Source organism: Squalius cephalus (assembly GCF_949319135.1).
Source record: "Squalius cephalus genome assembly, chromosome: 22".
NCBI classification, from domain to species: domain Eukaryota; kingdom Metazoa; phylum Chordata; class Actinopteri; order Cypriniformes; family Leuciscidae; genus Squalius; species Squalius cephalus.
In genome coordinates, this window is record NC_137143.1 from 21,194,495 (window position 1) to 21,217,706 (window position 23,212).

General features: G+C 36.3%; 1 protein-coding gene across 16 annotated transcripts in view; it reads right to left on the reverse strand.

Annotated features, from left to right (window-relative positions):
- Positions 1–23,212, reverse strand: part of plekha6 (pleckstrin homology domain containing, family A member 6) — a 98,780-nt gene that overhangs the window by 37,546 nt on the left and 38,022 nt on the right. For 13 of the 16 annotated variants that reach the window (XM_079857160.1, XM_079857144.1, XM_079857148.1 and 10 more), the window contains 4 exons: positions 8,674–8,757; positions 6,581–6,713; positions 5,199–5,303; positions 4,941–5,013 (listed from right to left, as the gene is read on the reverse strand). In XM_079857160.1, the coding sequence (XP_079713286.1) occupies positions 4,941–5,013; positions 5,199–5,303; positions 6,581–6,697 (295 nt within the window). In that variant the 5' untranslated portion in view covers positions 6,698–6,713; positions 8,674–8,757. Of the gene's footprint in view, positions 1–4,940; positions 5,014–5,198; positions 5,304–6,580; positions 6,714–8,673; positions 8,758–11,397; positions 11,697–23,212 lie in introns of those variants that run through there. The other 3 variants (XM_079857159.1, XM_079857152.1, XM_079857157.1) reach the window with 2 other exon arrangements.

Here is a 23,212-nt window from a genome sequence, read left to right on the forward strand (position 1 = left end):
TTGTAACCAATCACGTCAACGTGTGGATCTCTGATGAGTGATTGGAGACGGGGGTAGTTTGCATATTCATAGAACTGCATATACTAAATGAGGCAAGGGTGTAGAGTTACATTCAAGCTATTTTAAGGCATGAATTTTTTATTATTTTTTTTCAATAAAGAAAAAGTTTAAATATGTCATTTTGGTGATCAAAAATGAGTTTTAAGGGATAAAACTATTGGCTACAGGGGGACTTTTTACGTTTTGATGTTGCCTTCAGTATATGAGGGTAATGGAGAGGCAGTGTGAAGTAATTAGCCAGAGAGACATGGGCAAAGTCAACAAGGTTGAATCATGCAGCCGAAGCCCCACAGGCTTTGCTGCATTCACCGATATAATTAAACCTGCTGCACACAGAAAGCTTGATCCAGCCAAGAACCATTACTGTAGACCTCCTCCTCAGGGTAGACGCATACACAGATGTTCTTCAAGTTTATGATTAAATTGCAGCCTGAGCTGGGAACATTTTATGATCTAATGTGATAGGGTAATGGATCTCTAATGGGTCTCAAATTTACACAACAAATAGGCATTATGGAGACCAGTGAGTAATCAGGATTTGCTCATCTCATCAGCAGGGCTAAATCAATCAATCACCAAATACTGTCTCTGATCAGAGAGCACATCTGTGAATCCACATATAAACTTAGGGACGTTGGATGTCTGTGGACAGCTTTATCCTCCATAGGCTTTGTGGAAGAAGACAACAGCCTTTAAAGCTTTACTTATTCTAGGCAAAACAAACCCCATGACATGCGTATCTGTGCAGAGCCGGGAGGACGTCAAGCGTCTACACTCCCTTCAGAAACCTGAGATCAAATGCATGGGAGTCCTGTCAAAGGGGAATGCTTGTATGAAGGCAGTAAGGTGGTAGTTTAAAGAAGGAAGCACCATAACACAGGCCTGGAAGACTGAAGGGATGAGGAAGTCTTCAAGGAGAGGAATGATCTTCAGAGGATATTTGTGAAATTGAAAAGATGTGTAGGTCTAGTGGTACAATTTTGTTTGGCATGGAATTTGTTCAAATCCCTACTTAAAGAGATTAAAGTACATCCAAAAATTAAAATTCTGTCATCGTTTACGTCCAGACCTGTGTGGCTTACTTTCTTCTGTGGACCATAAAAGATATTTTAAAGAATGTTTTGATTGTTTTCATCCATACAATGAACGTCAATTGGGTCTAAAACAACATTGGACCCCAATGATTTCCATTGTTTGGATGAAGAAGAAAAAAACATTTATGAAAATATATTTTTTTGTGTTTAACATGACATTTTCCTTGATGGGTAAACTATCCCTTTAATATGAATTTTTAAATTAACTGCATAAAAATGCACAAAACATGACAGCCAATAATCATGCATTTTCATATATCATTTAAATGAATTTTTCAAAGTTGAATTTTAAATCCATTTTGGCTCAACATCTGAAGTGGCACGTGCCGCGTCACTTTCATTTGGCATGATGCTTCTAAGCAAACACACAGTGCAAGAAAACATCGCTGTTTTTACACGGATGATTGGCAGTTACAATCTCACAGAACAAGTTTGTTTCTGACACAGCACACAAGTGTTCAGATACACAGCAACAAGAAACCAGTCTCTGAAAACTGAGAACCAACTAAGAACAACACTGATAGCAAGTGAAGAGTGAACTTTACAGGAAGTCTGACATGTTTGGAGACGTTGAGAGACTCATATGTGCATTACCTCAGACAGTATCACTGTCAACTATGGTCAGGTGCACACATAGGGTCTATTCACACGGGATTAGTATTACCTGTTGTAATTTTTCCAGACCTTTTTACTGAAGGTAAAAAGTCGGCGTAATCTTTACTGATGGCACATTCGGACAGGACTAAAATCACAGAGAAGCTCTGGTAATTATTACTTTACCCCACCTCTCCATGTTAAACTAGTCCCGTCCGAATAGGGCTATAAACACACAAAAATAGTCAATGGATCTAAAACCAAAACTATGTGTCTGAATTGTAGCGCCATCAATGTTGTTTGCTTTTAAAACAATGCACAATGAATCACTGACAAGAGGATTGCCATAAGATTACGTAATAAGATGGGGGGGAATCCACTATGGTTACATAACTTAATATGTTTTGATTTATATTCTTCTTAAGGATTGACTAGTTATACATTCTTTAGCAAATATGAAGACAAATCACTGACTGATATTCCCAGACAGTAAAGTATGTGGATTTTAAATCACTTTAGGAAAGTATTGAGGGACACAGAGGAAAATATGCAGAAAATAAAATGTAAGAAAGAGAGTGTTAAAAAGGAGTGCAGTGAAAAATACATTTTCTTCAGTATTTTTGTCTTGTTTCCAAATAAAATTGTCTAAATATTCTGAAGATAAATTTACTGCACCCAAAAATGAAAACGATACCATAAATTACCCACCCTCAAGCCATCCTAGGTGTATATGACTTTCTTCTTTCAGCCGAACACAATCAGAGTTATATTAAATAATATCCTGGCTCTTCTCAGCTTTGTAATGACATTGAATAGTGCCTGAGTTTTTGAAGCTCCAAAAGCACATCCATCCATCATAAAAGTAATCCAACGCGCGTATGGCCATTGCCGGAAGCCAGTGATTATAGTTTATAAAGTTTTAAGAAAACTCGGGCACTATTCAATGCCATTAAAAAACTGGGAAGAGCCAGTATATTATTTAATATAATAAATCTGATTGTGTTCGACTGAAAGAAGAAAGTCATATACACCTTAAATGACCCTTTAAGACCATAAAGGAATAATTCCCTTTCATTTACTTGTCTTCCTTCCTTTCAGAAGACTTCCTTATTCCGTAGAACACAAAAAGTAGATATAATGTGGTCATTCTTTTCCATGCAATTACATTTAATGGAGTATGAAGCTCTAAACTTTGAAAAAACATGCTAAAATAGAATTAAAAATATCCTAATTTGGCAAATTGTGTAAAAAAAAAAATTGTGAGGTTCATGCATTAAAAAAACTCAAAGATACCCAATTCAAGATACATTCTCTGAAGTGTATATAAGCAAATGATCTTGTTTTCAAAAATAGAATATTTGACATTCTTTTCTAGGAATTCATCTTCCTCTGAAATGATTAGTAGGTTTATATTTCAAGATTTCAAGATTATTCTGCACGCAACACAATTCATTCTTTAACATGCTGACCATTTTTACCTTTCCACATGAAGGCTTTAACCCTTTTAGACCCTTTTAATTTTTTTAATAGTTATTTTAAGAAAATGTATATATATATATATATATATATATATATATATATATATATATATATATATATATATATATATATATATATACATTTTCTTAAAATAACTATTAAAAAAAATTAAATAAACAAAAACATATTTTAATAATAATAATAATAATTATTCATAATAATTTAGAATTTAGAGTACACATAAAGCATGGATATAATGTTGGTGTGTCTGAAATATAAACCAGGTCTGAAAGCGTTAAAACCCCAGATGCGACCAGTGTCTAAAGAACTGAGCAAAAAGAGATGAGAGAAGAACATGAAGGAACATCTGGGCGAAGCTTCATACCAAATATCTTAACACCCTCCTCTTTCCCACAATGCCTCTGGATGATGTTGATTCTCCACGCATGAGCTGTGACTGACCTTCACGGCTGGTCTAAAGGAGACGGTCATGTATTCTCGTCACGCAGATCACAGACGCCGCTTTCTGAGAGTGCGTGATTGAAGTGGGAATAGTGTGGGAACAACTGACTACAAATTTGCGTCACACTTCATTTTGTAAAGTGTCATTCTTGCACCAAACTGAATTGCAAAAATGTCTTCCATTGGCCAGACAAACAGATAAGCAGTGGAAAATCACATCCCAAACTCACACAGCTGGTTGAGCAAATATCAGGATGCTTAAACATAGCAAAGTTCAGTGTGCTAGATTTTACTATTTAATTCAGGGTATTTTAACTAACGCTAAATCTCAAACACATAAACATTTAAAATACTTTTAGGCTTCATATAAAACCTATTTCCTTAATCTCCATCATTACACACTCTTTAGGAATCCAGCTACACTTCATTAGTTTCTTTCCAATATGGGAAACTAGCTGAATATATGTGCAAATTGAAATGTCATATAAAAACATGTAATTACCCCAAAGTAAATTAAAGATAATTACTAATGTCTTGTATATGCCTCGGTTAGAAGGAAACCACAAGTCAGATGCTTAAGGTTTACAGTATGTAAAACCATGACAACATCAGCCAGTGTGGCTGTCAAGACAACTTCACAAGCAAGTTCATGAGAAATAACACACAACAAAACAAACATGTCTAAACATGAAATCCTCTATTTTCAAGGCATCGTTTCTAAGATTTGTTTAAGTTTTTTAAGTTCAAGAACAATTTCTAAAACTAAAATTGAAATGAAAATTAATTTTTGGGTGAACGAAAGCAACCTTGCTGAATAAAAGTGTTAATTTCACTTTTATGACCCCAAACATATGAAAGGTACTGTAGTGTTTCTATGGAGTTTTATGGTTCTTAAAAAAATACCATTGATTTACAGTGCTTCAAAATATGTACCATGGTACTTTTTCTGTTGACACAACATACATAATACAGTTTTCGAAGGCCTTCATAGAGGTTTCTGTAGTGTGCTTGTGCTAGACTGTCATTATTGATCTACTTTTATACTTCTCTTCTTCGCTACTGGCAGCACACAGCCTGTGTGCTGAAACAATGCCATGGGATAAATTCAAATAATGTTTTATAAAACTGGTTTTAAAAAATACATTCGAATCATTCAGCTTTTGAGCTTCTGGGGAACTCACTAAAATATGTTTAACCAAATTCACGAGGCCTGAACTTACGCATAAACCAGTATTTACATGCACAACCTACCTTTGTAGTAGAAAAGACATCGATCTGTCAGCACAAACCAGCGCTTGTTCCACTGTTTCACACCACTGCTTGCCTACATTGCAGGAAAAAAAGAAAAGAAGAAAAAAATCAAGGCCTTGAAACTGCATCTAAGTGCCTAGACGTTTTTGAAAGAGAGTGGCTTAAGTATGGATTATAGAGTTCTGGCTTTAGGCTGTGAGAGCGTGTTTGTTTGTGTCTGTGTGGATGATGGTGAGGTTTAAGGATGAGCAACAGTACCTGCTTGTGAAGCCAACCCTGCCGGGCCACCTCAGCATTGGGGTTGCGCCGCATAGAGTTGGAACGCTTCCCAAACGTGGCGGTTCTCTTGGGTGTGCGCGTGCCCTGGTGGGAGAGTCACGGAGGTGTGTTAACACAATAACACCAACGGTAAACGCACACAATCTGGGTAATGAATGACAGTGGGAATGAATTACAAAGGAAAGACATCCACCGCAGCCAGACCATTGTTAACAACAACTAAAACCATTAAAAATAAAAATAAAGGTAACATTTTATTTTACAGTTCTATTTCGCATGAACATACTATGTACTTATTGTAGAAATGACGCTATCTGGGTAATAACTAAGTACTAGTCCTTAACCTACTGCTGAACCTAACCTTAACCCATGTAGTTAACTTTTATTACAGTACTTTCTTGAATAACTACAATGTAAGTGCAATTTAAGTGCATGTACTGTAAAATAAAGTGCAACCAAAATAAAATGAAATAAATATAAACTCTTTATTTTATTTTAGTAAAAGTAAGTTTTTTAAGTTCAAGTACTAAAATTGAAATAAAAATGAATTAAAGCTAATCTCAGAAACATTCAAAAACTAATAACAATTATTAAAGCACATAAAATTACAAAAATAAAAAGCTAACTTAAAATATTTATTCAAATGTTCTAATTCAAAAATTCTATTATAACATATATAAATTAGGGCTGTCAAACGATTAATCGCAATTAATCGCATCCAAAATAAAAGTTTGTGTTTACATAATATATGTGTGTGTACGGTGTATAATTATTTTCTATATATAAATACACACACATGCATGTATATATTTAAGAAATATTTGCATGTATATACTGTGTATATATATTTATATTATATATAATTTATATTATATATAAATATTTTATATATAAATAACACATTTTTCTTAAATATATATGCATGTGTGTGTATTTATATATAGAAAATAATTATACACCGTACACACACATATATTATGTAAACACAAACTTTTATTTTGGATGCGATTAATCGCGATTAATCGTTTGACAGCCCTAATATAAATATTATTAAAATAAAGACTTGTTTGTTATAACAAGTTTAAATAAAATTGTATCTTTGTATCTTCATAATTAATATAATATAATATAATATATAATAAAAATAACGTAAAATATGATATAAAGTAATATAATAATAAAACATAATATTAAAAAAAAAAAAAAAAAAAATATATATATATATATATATATATATATATATATATATTTTATATATGTATATGTATATATAAAATAATATTACTACAAATAATAATAATAATCATTCTAATAATAATTCTATTTCTAGAAACTAGTTCATCTATAGCAGCTGTACTGACCCGTGCGTGGTTTTGGGAGTCCGGGGGCATCTCAGAAACCATGCTGATATTGTTGGTGTTGCTGTTTGCTTCGCTGGCTTTGTTCACGGGCCCCCTGCCACCCGCCTTGCCGTTCATTTCCGAATCAGAGCTCCTGTGAGCACACACACAAAGCCATTGAGCCATCCCAGCCTTTGATCCCGTAACAAACTTCTCATCTGCCGACGTTCAACGCACCAATGCAGAGAAATCATTTTTCAAACTAATACACTCGAACTGGTGGAAAACTGAGGGATTATGGGAAGGAAGCACACAGGCATTCGGGAGCAGCTATTTTTATTCCCAACTGGCACCGTCGTAAGGCCGCACCCCTGAGGTTGCAGTTTAAAAACAGGCGATGGTTCACAAAGAATGTGATTGGAGTGGCGAATAGAGGAAAGAAAGAGAGAAAGAGTTGGTGGATGCAGGCCTGCAGTCTCAGGTCAATCGTATTGATCTCCTTACGGGGCCGCCCAGGCCCTTTCCAACAGCCTTCGATCCACCGACCAGCAAGATGAATTTACAATACCCTAGAGCCGCCCGGTGGCTGAAGCTTCCATCTTGGAAAGCTCACTGTAGTGCATGCTAACATCCGCAGTCAGTTTATAGCCAGACGCAAGTCATTATGAGTCTCTGAAGCAAAGAACATTACATAAACACATATGGAACAGAGCATGCACATACAGATCAAATAAGGACATAAAAACACACACAATCATTAGCGCAAAGTGGGAACACACACACGACAGTAACAATTACTACATTAGTGCACGATAGAAACATCTCTGTGCTAATTATCTAGGCTTTATTTAGCTATCGTTGCAAACAGCGGTAATGTTCCACCAGCTTCCTGCTTCGTAAACGGAAATTAATCAAATTAAATCCTGGATGGATCTCAGCTTTAATGGCATCACCTCTTATTAATGTGCTATTGGCTCTCGACTCATTATATTGATCCAGAGGAGAACAAGAGGTAAGTGCATTCTCTTTGTCCTGGAGGAACGTTTTACTAAATGTATAGAGGAAATCAAGGAAATTCTGACACGTTTATCCTCCACCTGTTATCTCATGCAGCTTAAAACTAATTAATAAAATGCTCTCAGCGTAATTTATCCCTGACATCGCCATTTGTTTGTATTTATGTTTCCACAAGTGCACAATTATTTTATAATGACTATTATACAAAAAGCCAGACAGAACAGGGCTGGTCTGACAAGTAATTGTTTTTCTGTCTCCTCATGTCCTTAGGGGCGTTCACACTTACATTTTCAGCAACAATGAGACGGATGTTATTCATTTTCAATGAGAGTTGATGATTTACACCGACATGAGTGACAGTGACTGTTGGGAACACCATGTTTTAAGCAGCAAGTAAACTGCCTTCTCAAAATAAAAATCTATTTTTATTATACAATATTTTTACAATTTAAAATAACTGTTTTAATATATTTTAAAATGTCATTTATTCCTGTGATGTCAAAGCTGAATTTTCAGCATCATTACTCCAGTCTTCAGTGTCACATGATCCTTCAGAAATATGATGATTTGGTGCTCAAGAAACATTTCTTATTATAATCAATGTTGAAACCAGTTTTGCGTTCTAATATTTTTTGTGGATTTTTTTGTGGAAAGTAAAAAAATTGCAGCATTAATAAGAAAAAAAGTGATCAATTTGATCAATTGAATGTGTCTTTGATGAATACAAGTACTAATTTCTTAAAAAAAGACATTTCTCTGACTCTAAAATTATGAATGGTATTGTAAATTTTTTGATGTTGCATTTACAATCTATCATGGGGATGGGTACCACTGTGCATTATATTACACACATAAAAATCACATAGCCAGACAAAAATGATCAAATGAATGAGTTCATGAGCCTTTTGGACTGAAGGAATAGTTGCGGTCTCTTTTGAAAGAAGACCCTTGGTTAGCTTGTTGTCAGAAATAATAAGGTATGTATCCAAGCTGAAATGCTTTTCACAATACAATCTTATTCAACATGTCACAGATTCAGCAAAGGCAGTATAAAATTAACAGCATATTTACAAAAGAATAAACAAAAGATCACTCACAGCAAGGGTTTCAAAGGTCCGTTATCTTCCAGGTGCGTCTGGATCACTTGCTGGTGTCCGACTGTTCCATTAGGGTCATTTTGACTGAAAAGATAAAAAAGACACTTAGCATTTCAGACTGATTGACAAACAAATTATAAACCAGCCAAAACAATCTTTCAAAAACTGTCTGGAAGAATATCAAGCCAAAAGCAGCTGGAACTGATTTTCCATTTGTTTAAGGTGCTCCAAAACTCGTTCTTATGGCTTCAAACCTGTTTCACAGCAGGCACATCCCTTCTTTATTAATAATTCAGCATTACAACATCATGTCCGATCAATAAAGGGCCACTTTCTTTGTAAGTCTACATGAGACAACTGCTGTGGAAATTAATGGCTGTCAGAGCTTGTGAAAGAGCGTATTAAGTGTGGACAGATTTGCTCTCAATGCCAAACTATCAACAAGAACTGTTTTTGAAGAATAACATGTCAGAGTTCATACACACCTATTATATTATATTCAGTCTATATTCAGAAAAGACATGTATTTTGTCCATATAAAAACCCCATGAAGCCTGGAGTTCAACTTCCTGTCACACTTTCTCTGACCTCGACTCGTGTGTTCTCCCTGTGGATGTGCGCTTGAAACTTGTCTCTCGGGTGTAAATCCTACAAGTGTTTTCATTGCTGCGTGTCATTTTTCTAGCTATTGATTTTATAACTGCAGAAGAGGGAACAGGCAAATACATTTTCTCTGGGTTTGGTTAACCTGTTTCTCTCAGAGAACCATGGATACACACACATCAAATCAAAACTAGCATTTAGAAAGGATCCAGGCCATAGGATATAATTTTGTCATGCGACAGTGAGGGTCAAATTTAGACTTGTTTTGCTTCAGGAACCACATAACAAAATGAGCTACTTAAACTTGAAATGAAAACTGAAAATGTAAAAATAAAAGCTAAAATGTATACTATAATAATATATAATAATAATAAAATAACACTGATTAAGAGGTGACCCAACACAGTACCAAAACATCCTAGTTATACATCCTAGTTATGCTGGCATCCGTCTAATTTAGCTAGCTAAATTAGCTAAAGCTAAAAGTATTGGACACAGCCTTTGACACCAACAGTAAAATACATAGGACAATTTTTCTTCTCCCTTAGAAAAAAGTTCATAAGCCTATTTATTTTGCCTATTATTATAAGTCTATTTGCCTATGCATATACCTATTCACAGTATATGGCTAATTATATTTCATTATTTGCATTTAGTACCTGTCTGCAAAGGTAAATGTAAATAAGTAAAGACAATTAATTTAATGCATTTATTGTAAATGTAGTGAGTTTCACATGAAGATAGCTATCATCTAGCTAGAGTTAAATCCATATTAAACCAGACATTATCGCTAAGCTAACATGAACCAATGACCTCTACAAGACTTTTCACGCCATGCTTAACCCGGGGTTAAAAAGAAGAGTTTGAGCCACAGACTAAATTGTGAAAGTGCTACGGAAAGTGCTACATGTTACGCCCTGTCAGATAGCAATCGACAACTAATCTTAAACTAAACAATTCTTGCAACATAATATATTCATGCTGTGTAGTTTCACAAATGTTCGTACTCTTTTTAGTTTCACTGTCTGAGAGAAAAAGTAAAAAAAACATTGCCAGCAGTATTAGCGAATTTATGCAGCGACATTTCCACAAGTGTACAAGTCACATGCGATGTTTCACTTGTCTAATAATATAAACCTTGTAAATATGCAAATAAGAAATGTAACTCCTACGCTAACACATGTACAATGAGGAATATGAAAACCTGACTGCGTAAAACCAATTCATGCATTATGATGGCACAAGATAACCCCCCTAAACATGGGCTAAAAATCAACCTTGTTTAACAATTTCAAGTGTGAAAAGCCTGTTTCTTGGATCTACTGTAAAAACACTAGACTCAAGGTCCTTATATTCATCTTGCTCTTGTCCTATCTCTTCAGTTTGATGTTTTTCCTACATACATCAGACTCACCTCTTCAGTGTTGTTTAAGTGCACTCGAACAATATGCCAAATTCAACCACTTAAGGATTACACAAGCAGAACTCAAAGTCTGTGAAGCCTCTGTATACACTGACACACAACGCATGCGGCCTGATAGGTTGGGGACAAGAAGCACAAGCCAAGAATACACTCATGCTGAAGGCATCCACCTCTTGACACCAAAAAGATACACACACCAGAGCTCTGTGCTCCATATAACACCAGAGGACAAACGTTTAAACAAATCTAGCAAAACAGCCTAGCCACTGAAATCAGGTTGAGGTGTGCGAGTGCACATGTGCGCGCTCCAATGTGGTCTTGCCACTGAGCATGCTCGCTCGTGTGTAACCTATAAACCTACATAGAGGCACAAGACATTCATCTGCACATAAACGCTGCTAATATGACCACTAATCAATGATTGAGTCGTTAGCAAACAAGAAATGATTTAGCAGCATCAGAATGGAGCATGTAAACGGAACCACGCTGGAATCCAGCAAGGACACAAATGAGGTGCCAATGCATGCACTGGTAACAAAACACGCAAACTTTACACAAATATACCTCAATATCTTGTAAAGATGGTCCATGAGAAAGCAAGCACTGCATTGCAGTCCTGCCTGACCTCCAGCTCAGAGTTTCCCCTCACACTGCTGTCTGCCGCTATAAACTCTCTCCCAACATCCTGCCTTACCTACCTCACTCGCCGGTCCGCGCGGAACTTCAGCATTTTCCCCCGGATCAATCATATAAGTCAGTGGGATGAGGCCAGGTGGAGAGAATAGCAGGTTTGTTATGCCGACAACAGCGAGCCTTTATTGCAGGAGCTGTAGGGTGTTGGATACAATAATTGCTGTCCTCTTTTCTCTCCTTGAGCATGTGTGCTGTTGCCAGCCAGCTTCATTCTCTCTCTCTCTCTCTCTCTCTCTCTCTCTCTCTCTCTCTCTCGCTCAACCTCTATATCTCATTCTGGCTCTCTTGCCTTCTAGATCTGCTCAGCTCAGCTTATTTGGATACTGGTTTTGTCGGACTCTCTCTCTCTCCCTCACAAACGTGGGGCCTCCTATCACAGATCAGATTGAGATGTAGATGCTACCCCCGAGCCTACCCGAGGAGAAATCATGACCAGAACTCCCCTGGGACGGCCATGACAGCCTGGATGTGGTGAAGGGGAGTGGCCGAGGTAAAAAATAAAAGTCGCTACCCACTCAGGTAGACGGCTTTGCATCTGCAGCCGCCCCCTGCCGAGCCTTACCCAGAGACACACACATCACTCCCACACCAAATCATTAGATCTGTATCTCACACCGAGACAAGCTCAACATTAAAAGCACTAAGCAAGAGTCTGGCATATTAAAATGTCACTTTGTCATATGTATTCACGTCAGATCCCCTTTAATATTGTCTATGGATATATACCCGGTGATATTCCATCCACTCTAATGACTCAGTAATTTATCTGTGAGTAAAGCAGGATTCCCGGATAACTACAGAAAAGAGATTTAATTGGAAATGAGGCAAGTATCACTATTACTACTACAGGACCCTTACCCTTAAGTATTGAACTTTGACTTGTATCTCATCATGAATGACACTTTACTGTCCTAAATGATCAGATATTTTTCAAATGTTGGCGGATTTTTATAAATCCCATTGCAGTGAGGGTGGGACTTAAGCCATATCTAGAGACCAGAATAATCCCACCCTTTTTGACTTGACCTAGTAAGCAATCACCTAACAACCTCCCAGAACACCCTAGCAACCACCTACAACCAACTAAATCTCTCTAGCAACCATCTAGCAACAATACAGCAACCCACAAGAACGCCCTAGAAACGCCCTGGAGACCCTATAGCAGGGTTCCTCAAATCCGGTCCTGGAGGGCCATTGCCCTGCAGAGTTTAGCTCAAACCCTGATCAAACTCACCTACCTGTGATTTTCTAGTGATCCTGAATACCTTGATTAGCTTGCTCAAGTGTGTTTGATCAGGGTTGGAGCTAAACTTTACAGGGCATTGGCCCTCCAATACAAGATTTGAGGAACCCTGCCCTATAGCAATCATCTAGAACACCCTATCAACCCCCTGAAGACCCTTACAATCATCCAGAACCCCCTATCAACCACCCAGGAACCCAAGAACACCTTAGCATCCCCCTAGAGACCTATGAGTCACATAGAACATCCTAGCAACTATCCAAAACACCCTAGAAAACCCATGTGTATACCCTAGCAATTACCCAGAACAACCAAGCAATTGCTCTGGACCACATTAACCACATAGCAACCATCCAATCACTTACAACACCCTAGTAGCCACCTACCCTATGGCAACTATCTAGCAACCCTCTAGTCTAGAACACAATAGCAACGCCGCAGAACCTGGCAATCACCCAGAACCAGATAGGGATCAACCACTAATAATTCATGTAGCAGCTTCCTAATATTCCCCGGGAGACCCTAGCAACCATCAAGAACACCCTAGCGACCACTTTCAATGCCCTGGCAACCATCCACAACAGTCTAGCATTGCGGCAGTAATTTTTATACAGGCAAGCAATTTCCTTCAGAAAAATGTACAAAATCTTGTTATATCTGTTTCGAAGTTAACTACTCTGCTAAATATGCTTAGTTTTTTTTTTTATCCTTTGATATTACATAATAATCTTTCCACGGTCATTATCACATAGTGTACATAAAATGTAAACTATGTACTGTATAAAAGAAGCCTGCGGCATCTGCTGAGGTCAGTCTTACGCTTTACCTCATCGAGGTGTATCAGAGCTGTCAAGTCTGCTGAAAACACATGGCGGTCATCCCAGTTCTTCTATCAGTGGGCTTCCATTATATGTGGTCTCACCAGATGGTCTCTGTACCACGTCCCCCACTGTACACAGATATGACAGGGACATAAATACAAATAGAAGGCGGCAGCTTACCTGCCCCTCTGAGGGGATTACCTACATATTGATTCCCTCTTTTTACCCTGGATTTCAAACCCAATCTCCATCTCTTGCTTTCTTTAAACCACGAGTTTTTAATGTTTTAATTGAACTCTTGAATATTTAAACTAAGCCTACAGCTTATTTGCATTCCTATTAATTCATATTGTGATTTGAAAGACGTCAGCATTCGTTGCTCTGCCATTATCCCCCCTTAAACCTTGGATATAAAGAGCAAGCATTCATTTAACACTAAGACACAGAGCTGGTATGGAATGTACCATGCAAGCCTGTAATGTGTCTGTTTTTTGCTGTACAGGATGAAACGTGGCATGCTGAGTCTAAACAGCACATCCATTTGCTAACAATTTACCTGCTGCGTTAGTGCTGTAAAAAAAATGTCCTTCAGTGCTGTGCTTAGTATTGAGAGCTACACACTCGAACTAAAATCGTCCTTGCGGTGAAAGAGTGAAGGTCAGCCAGTAAGCCAGTTTGTCATCTGCGCTTGCGGGACCCAAATGGTTCGTATGACGCGGTCTCCACTAATAGCGCCCACTCAGAGATCATCTGGGAACACCGCAGACAATATGCGGTTTATGTTTTGTGCAGGGGTGGAATTATGATTACAGTTAAGAATGATAATATCTACTCAATTCCAGATTGGCAAGTGTTATTTTTGTCAGTTATGAGTCACAGCATAATCTTTGCTGTCATCACTAAGGTTTGAAAATGTAAATAAATAAATAATAAAAAAAATACTGTGGGGTGAGAATATGGAATTTATGAAAATATGGAATTTAAAATCGAATTTAAAATGGGTTTGAAAAATCTAAAACAAAGAATCATTAAAATACTTAAATACTGAATATTAAAATATTATTGAACTGAATAATAAAAAAAATATTAAAAATCTAATATACATAAAAAAAATTAAACAGTTTTGAAGTATTTTTAAAAATTAATATAAAATTTTTTATGCTATTTCTGTCAGGCGTGGATGTAGAGAATGCGCACGACGAAGGAGTACAGGAACAAAAACTGTTTTAATAAATCCACAATGGAAATGCACAGGAGATATCAGGAGATAAACTTAAACACAACAACCTTGATAATAACAGACAAAGAACTAAGGAAAACTCAGGGCTTAAATACATGAGAAGTAATTAGTGTGAAACAGAACAGGTGTGATAGATTTATGAACTATTGAAACTAATTAACAAACAGGGAATCTAACTACGAACTCAGGCAAACAGGAACAAGTGCAAACAGAGGGAAAACAAAACTAAAACTGAACATGCACATTACAATTTCTAGGTCACTAAGCAAAATTTGGACATTGATCAGTGACAGTCAGATGTTCTTGGTTCATAAAGCATAAAATGCATCTCAAACCATGCAGATTTTTACACATCATTAAAGCAAACAAGGTTCAAACCAAATACAAAAAAAGCTCTGAAATGAATGTAAATGTCATCGTTTCACTCAAATTGTCCAGCTGATAACATAATTTGCAATGAAAAACATTGCATCAAATTAAAAACATGCAAAATAGAAGGCTCAGCCATCGGATGCCACTGTATTTTGTCACATTTGAGTATTTATTATATTTTTGTGTGCTTGAGACTGTTAAAATACACCCGACTACATATTTGACAAGTTAACCATGCACATCACTGCTAGTATTTCATGATGTCAGGTCTACCGTGCTCCTGTAAAAGGAACCACCGTATTCTGGCTACTGGTGTTCAGCACAATGACAGGTTTTCAGATTTCAGCTGAGAGCAAAATCCAGCATTAAACCTGACAGTCTCTCGTTCCCCTGCCATATAGAGAGAAACGAGAAGCATGGCACAGTGGGTTTAAGCTTCTCATCTCCATGTCACTGCATCAGACAAGTCAGATACAGCAAAAAAAGGAGTGTAAGGAACTGCCTGCAATCACACTGCCTCGTGGACTTCCATTAAACCACAAAGGGAGGAACAATTACACTGATAAATGTATCTGTGATGTCATTCTAATGCAAATTGTTAAAAAGATGCTAATTAGACAGAGGACAGTGCTGAGTGGGATGTGTGTGCACGTGCCTGCGCATATAAATGTGTGCACGTGTGTTTTCATTCTTTCTGTCATTGGTACGAGATGATGCAATCGCAAGCCAAACCTCTGACCTCAGCAACGCCAAGATGGTGGCGGCGAGCAACATCACAATTGCCACATCACAGCGACCACATCCTCACCGCCAGCCCGCTTGCCAGAGGATGAGTGGGAAGAAAGACGAGAGGGGGTTGGAGGAACGATGGGAAGAAAGGAGGGAGGGATGGGGGATGAATAATTACACTTGAGTGTTGCCTCCAATGAGCTTGCAGCGGCAGAATCGCACAGCGAACGACAAAGCGATGCGCTGATCACTGGCAGTTTTCTGAAGCGCATAACAGCAACATTTCCGCTGAGTCTATTTCAACGATAAAGATGGAGGGAATGGCATCCTAATGTCTTTAGAGAGAATATGTACATAAATAGAAACAGAATGACATCATAGACTAAATGAATAATGGATAATAATGATATGACACTGTCAATTACTGCTTTAAATCACTCATGGTCATTTAAAACTCTATTTGTCTTCTTGGAGAAGTGAGAAAGAACAGATGTGGTTTTTCAGCTGTTTTCCTAGCAACAGCAATCCTGAGATTGCACACACGTGTTCACACTCACATGCAATGACTCATCCCGCACTGAGGATGTCAGAGACAGAGCCCTTAAACGTAAGCAAAACGTGTGGCACAGGATAAATTAGTGTTGGACGTGCAAGATTTTACTTTTTCATTTTTGCTATTTTATTTCATGTTTTTGTTTTATTTTTCAAGCAATAATATTGAAATGTCAAGATAAATGTATTGCAATCACTAATCTTTTGTCTTAATTTAATTTTTTTTTAATATATATACAGTACCAGTCAAAAGTTTGGAAACATTACTATTTTTAATGTTTTTGAAAGAAGTCTCTTATGCTCATCAAGCCTGCAGTTAAATTTTTTTTTTTTTTTAAATAAACAGTAATATTATGAAATATTATTACAATTTAAAATAATGGTTCTCTTTTTTAATATACTTTCAAATGTAATTTATTTTTGTGATGCAAAGCTGAATTTTCATCAGCAAGTACTCCAGTCTTTGGTGTCTTATGATCCTTCAGAAATCATTCTAATATGATGATTTATGATCAATGTTGGAAACAGTTGTGCTGCTTAATATTTTTTTTATAACCTGAGATACTTTTTTCAGGATTATTTGATGAATAAAAAGTTAAAAAGAACTGTATTTATTTAGAATAGAAATCTTTTGTAACAATATACACTACCGTTCAAAAGTTTGGGAACAATAACTATTTTTTAAAAAGAAATTAGTACTTTAATTCAACAAGGATGCGTTAAATTGATAAAAGGTGATGGTAACGATTTATATTGTTAGAAATGTTTTTATTTTGAATAAATGCTGTTTTTATGAATAAATGCTGTTAACGTTTTACTCATCAATGAATCCTGAAAAAAAGTATTCCAAAAAAATATATTAAACAGCACAACTGTTTCCATCATTGGTAATAACTGAGTATCAAATCATCATATTAGAATGATTTCTGAAGGATCATAAGACACCAAAGACTGGAGTACTTGCTGATGAAAATTCAGCTTTGCATCACAAAAATAAATTACATTTTAAAATATATTAAAAAAGAGAACCATTATTTTAAATTGTAATAATATTTCATAATATTACTGTTTTGTTTTTTTTTTTTTTGTTTTTTTTAACTGCAGGCTTGATGAGCATAAGAGACTTCTTTCAAAAACATTAAAAATAGTAATGTTTCCAAACTTTTGACTGGTACTGTATATATGTATATATATATATATATATATATATATATATATATATATAGGAAGGCGGATTAGAACCCAGAACATCTGGCACATTTAAAGGCACGCTAGGTGATTTGGTCCAAATTTTTTTACATTTTTTTTTTTATGCTGGTTGAAAATCTCTTTACATCATGATAGCAATCACTAAGTTAAGTGGTCTAAATGCCTTTATATGTATATATATTGTCAGTGGCAGGCGTAGGACCATAAAATGTTCGCCCAATCATTGCATTCGGACCGAATACAATGATTGGACGAACCTTTTATGGTCCTACGCCTTCCATACAATGTCCTGCCTGTCAACGCATGCATATCCATACCTCCGTGCACCCTGCTCCCACAGACATCACACGTTATCAGCGCATTTCATTCTATGCAGAGTTACACAGACGTCAGTCACCGAGCACCACAAACAAACAGCAGCCACCTTTTACAGTTCCTCCTGAACCAAAACAATGAGCTTATGCTGCGTTCACACCATAACTGCCGTAATTTGGAAGATATGGAAACCTGTGACATTATACGCAAAGCGATTTGTGACTCGAATTTATGCGTTTCAACTACAACACTATCAACGCCAAAATAAATCTGCAGCAGACAGGTGGTACAGGTCAGTGCTCTTTAAGTTGTTTATGTTAATTTTTATTGTAATGTAACTTGCTTTTAGACATGAGGTAGTTTAACACCGTCTCTCAAGATGCTTTTGTTTGCTCTGGCTGTGCACATTCATGTCTTTTGGAGGAGGCGTGGTTTTTGAGACGCTCTGAAGGGAGGGTGAGATCTTATGCTTGCAATGCTAGCTCGCAATTGCTTGCCTCTCTGAAAAATACCTACCTTACCTTTAACAAAAGATATATACCACCACTCCATTAGGACACACGAACACTAACTGTGGATATATATACTCAAGAATAACCATATATTGTATTAAATACTTATATACGATATTGTATTAGTAGATATAAGGATGAAACTAAACATGAGAACTACTTTATGTTGATAAATTAAAATGTATGTACTATTGAAATTGATTTCTGGACATCATCAATTCTCCCCCTCCCCTCCTGTCCCACCCACTTTTTAAAACAAAGTATTACTTCACTTTAAAAAAAATTTACTGACATCAAACTTTTGAATAGTATAGTGTACATATAACAAAATTAAGTGAGGATAATGTTTAAAACAAGAACAACTTCAATTCAAAACACATTCTTTGAATACAGCTCTTATGAACATGTTTCCTTTCAAGGTTGGGATATTAAAGCCAGGGGCTGTTGAGTATACAAAAGAAAAAAGGGGATACTCCTCAAGTAAATGTATCTTGTTTTAAGAATAGATGTTTCCAAAGGAAAACAAGACAAAATTCTTTTTCTTTTCTTTTTTGCAGTGAACAAGTGTGGGTGATTCTAGATCAGCTTATAAATTTGCTCTCAGTCCTTAGGGGGAGGCATCATGGGAACTGAAGGGAGTTTCCCACTACTTCCCTTCATGTTCTTCAAAGCTAAGGTTACATTTTCTGACTGCCAAGAGCTGCCCAGGGCTCCCTGCCTTCAACGAGTGTAATCTCATAGTAGAGAGAAAGAGGTTAAAAGACAGTGAGAGAACGAGGGAGAGAAAGAGAGACAGAGAGGGAGGAAAGCAGCAGTACTAAAAAGAAAAGAGCAGAGGTGGGGAAATTTACCTGTGTCTAATTAATGATGGGGCTGCGGTGAGTATTGATTGTTAAGACTCACCCAAATGGATCAATGCACAATGTGGAAAAGGGCTGCTGACAAAGCTTTCTCTCAAGACTATCCCACTGAGTACTGCGCTCAGTGTGGCATGAGGCCGTCCATTAAACTGCTTTCCACCTAATGGAAAAGCATTTAATTCCTGACTTTAAAGGAATAGAATTCACCTGAAAATCAGTCATTATTTACTCACACTCTCTGTCATTATTTACTCACCCTCATGTCGTGACAAACCCATATGCAGTTTGATTTCTGTGGAACATGAAAGTAAAACATTCTGATTGATATTTACGCAACTCTTTCCATATTGACCATACCTGCCAAATTCCCAAAAACAGAGAATGAGAGTACAATTTTGGTTTGTTTCTCACACAAAACAATCACTTAGCGCACAAATCATACAGACCACTTTTTTTGTGCATTTATGTTTTTTTTTTTTTCTTTTAGGTTTTTTTTTCTTCAGTTTTCATTTTCATTTTGAGATTGACTCTAAATTCCAGAGAAAAAATACTTGCATACAAGTTTGGAATGGCATAAGGCTAAATAAATGACCAAATTTTCATTTTTAGATGATACATCTCTTTAATGCTCCGCTAGCCCTGTTGCAATGAAAAGGTTTACGCTGCAAGCTATAAAGTAATGAAATCTTAAAGCTATAAAATTTCCAATAAGCTCATCACTCAGGCTTTATCACCACTATCTATTTTTGTTTATTAGTTTGATTGTAAGTAGTTTCACACAGCCTGCCACAGACTCAATAAATCATGAAATATTAAACATACACCCAAAGGAGGGATAAATCACATGGGTGAAACTTGCTCCGAGCCACAAAAACACAAAACTTGCATGACCATTTGGTAAAATGATTCACAGATTGGTCTTCCAGGATGGGATGAATATCCCTCTAGCCGTCCAGCAGACTCTGGAAATCTGTTAGACACGCCCAGATGACATCACAGCAGTGGAGAGTGTTTAGTGCCCACAGTCAGGTTTGCTGGCCGAAGCTCAAACCCATCTCCCCCTCTTCTTCATACTCTCTCTCTCTGTCTCTCTTTCTACTGGAGATATAAACACAGACGGGCACTGTGCTCTCCCTGACCAAATCAAACAATACCTTCCAGAACATTGCTGAACTGTGCTTTCTTTCGTGAGATTCATTGCTCAGCAGTGCTTACGATATTCCTGTAATTTCAGGTGTAACTGTATGTTTACGTAAGAAGAGACCTGGCAAACATTCAGACTCCACACTGATATGTGCGCATTTATGATTCCAATAAAACACGCTGCTTTATGATAACACTCATCATTATGTCATTTATGATTTTAGCCAGATAGTTGTGCCACATCCTGCTGCTTCATTTAAACAAACAATAGGAGCTTCATTACAAAAGGAGGATCATAGGATGACACAGAGGCTCACATACACTTCAAAAAGGTCTGTGAGTAAAGTTAGATTTGACAGAATGAATAAAGTTGGCATTCGCTGCCCTGACTGAAGCAGAAATCAGTCATGTGTTGATGGAGGTGCAGGTGCTACAGTAAAATCAGATCAAGGGGAGATATGGGTAATTTAATCCCTCTCTTGGCAAAAATTCAACTCTGCTTTTATAACTGCTATATGAAAGAATACTATCATGTGTGTAGACTTACTATGTCCATACAGTAGTTTTTTCCTCTTGTAACATATACTACCATTTAAAAGTTTGGGATCTGTAAGAAGTTTTTGAAAGAAGTCGCTTATGCTCACCAAAGCTGCATTTATTTGAGCAAAAATACAGTAAAAACAGTAATATTGTAAAATATTATTACAATTTTAAAATAACTGTTTTCTGTTTTAATTTATTCCTGTGATGGCAAAATTTTATTTCAGCATCATTACTCCGGTCTTCAGTTTAACATGATTCTTCAGAAATCATTTTAATATGCTGATTTGCTGCTCAAAATAGATTTCTTATTGCTATGAATGTTGAAAAAATTTGTCCAGTTGTTATATTTTTTTATCCCCAGGATTTTTTCATTAATAGATAGTACAAAATAACAGAATTTATTTGAAATCGTCTGTAACATTCTAAACATCTTTACTGTCACTTTGCTGAATAATAGCATAATAAAATGTACATTTTGGAGAAAAAAAAATTATCATCAGAATAAAGTATTATTTTGAGAGTAATGTCCAATGGCCATTTTACAAAAAAAGAGTCAAAATAAAACGGTAACATTATAATTCATAATATTGAAAAAAATTGCAGATTAGAGGAAATAGTATAGGACATTGGGGTTAGGCTAATGCAACAGATTTGTTTTGGAAAAATGTTCTCATTAGTCCTCTCGTCACCTCTTGTGAGTTGCAGGATCCTTCAACTTAACCAGGGTCCATCAAGGACCTTGTACACTTGAGACAAGAGATTAAGAATGAGGCAATATCCTTTTAGGAACACAAGGGAGTTAGCAAATCCACAACCACAAGACATGGCTTAGACTGAGACTGGGGTTAAGGCAAAAAATGTAAGCACACACGCCAACACAACTTCATACGAAGAATGTGTCATTTGACCTGCATCTCAGAGAGACAAACACAATTACAACTTCAAACGAATCCAGATTTCAACATCACAATTTTTCTATCTGCAAAACAACAGTGCACTATGGGGAGTGCGAAGTGAACATAAAGAGCTCAACAAGCTACTTAATATCAGGTTTACATTAGATTTGTAAACCTGAAAAACACTTCCACAAAGGCAGGTGATCAATAAAAAACAATTCAGTTCAATCAAATAATATTGTTGGAAAGTGCACGGTTCCTGTTCCCTAAGGTGACAGCTATGTGCTTGGGTGCAGTTTGTAAAATGCGTTTGGGACCAAATGTAGTAAAGCGACAGATTAGTAGGTTTCTAAAAAGTCCATTTCCTTCCAGACTTTGATTGCAAGTAACTGACCACTGTTGCTTTTAGAAAAAAACCTTTCATCTGTCGATGTGATACATGTAGTCAGTACAATATACAGTATCTTTACATAACAGATTAAATATTAAACAATTTTAAAGATGAAAATCATATGCGAAAGAATCCATAAGCTAACATAAAAAAATGATGATTCATTAAGAGAAAATCCAGGTGTTTTTCTATTTCCTAATCTAAATTCAAAACTAAATATTTTTATTATTATTTTACTTACATTTAATTATTATTTATATCACATTATTTCTTTATATTTTCTTACTACTGTGTTATAATTGATAAAGTGTTTGAGGTTTGAGGTTGACCAGATCATACGACACAAGTACTTTCAGTACAGTAATAGAGTTCAAAAACTACACACATGGCCTGTAGAAAGCATTTTGAATAATTATGCACTTTGCATGACACTGTGTCTGACAATACAGCTATTTAACAATATAATAATCTCACTGCTGATGGATACTAGAGAAATTATAGTTTTTCTTAATTTATTCAGATCCAAATTTGGACACGTGCTTTAATCCAAATGACATACACTCAAAATGTTTCCAGAGCTCTTTATACTGTGGTGGGTTACTATAATATATATAACTATAATAATTCACAGATAAGAGTAGGAAATGTGCTGTGGTATTTGCTTGAAAAGGATTCAAATACACCCACGGCCTCGATAATTATTTCATGTAATTTCCACCTTTCGCTAACACAAAGTATTCTCACTCTAGAGTTGATGCCAAATTGAAACTGCTGATAACGTGGAAAATTATTTTCACTTTCCAGAAACTGTGTGGAAATAAATTCAATGCATTGCAACAGCACTAATTAGCCCGAGTCGATACTAGAAAAAATAAAATTCCAGGTTAACAAGGGTTTATGAGAATTTGTTTAAAAAAGCCCACTAAGCTTAATGAATCATGTGAATACAAGCACACAAGACATCCCTTACAAAATATTTACCATAGTAGCTGCC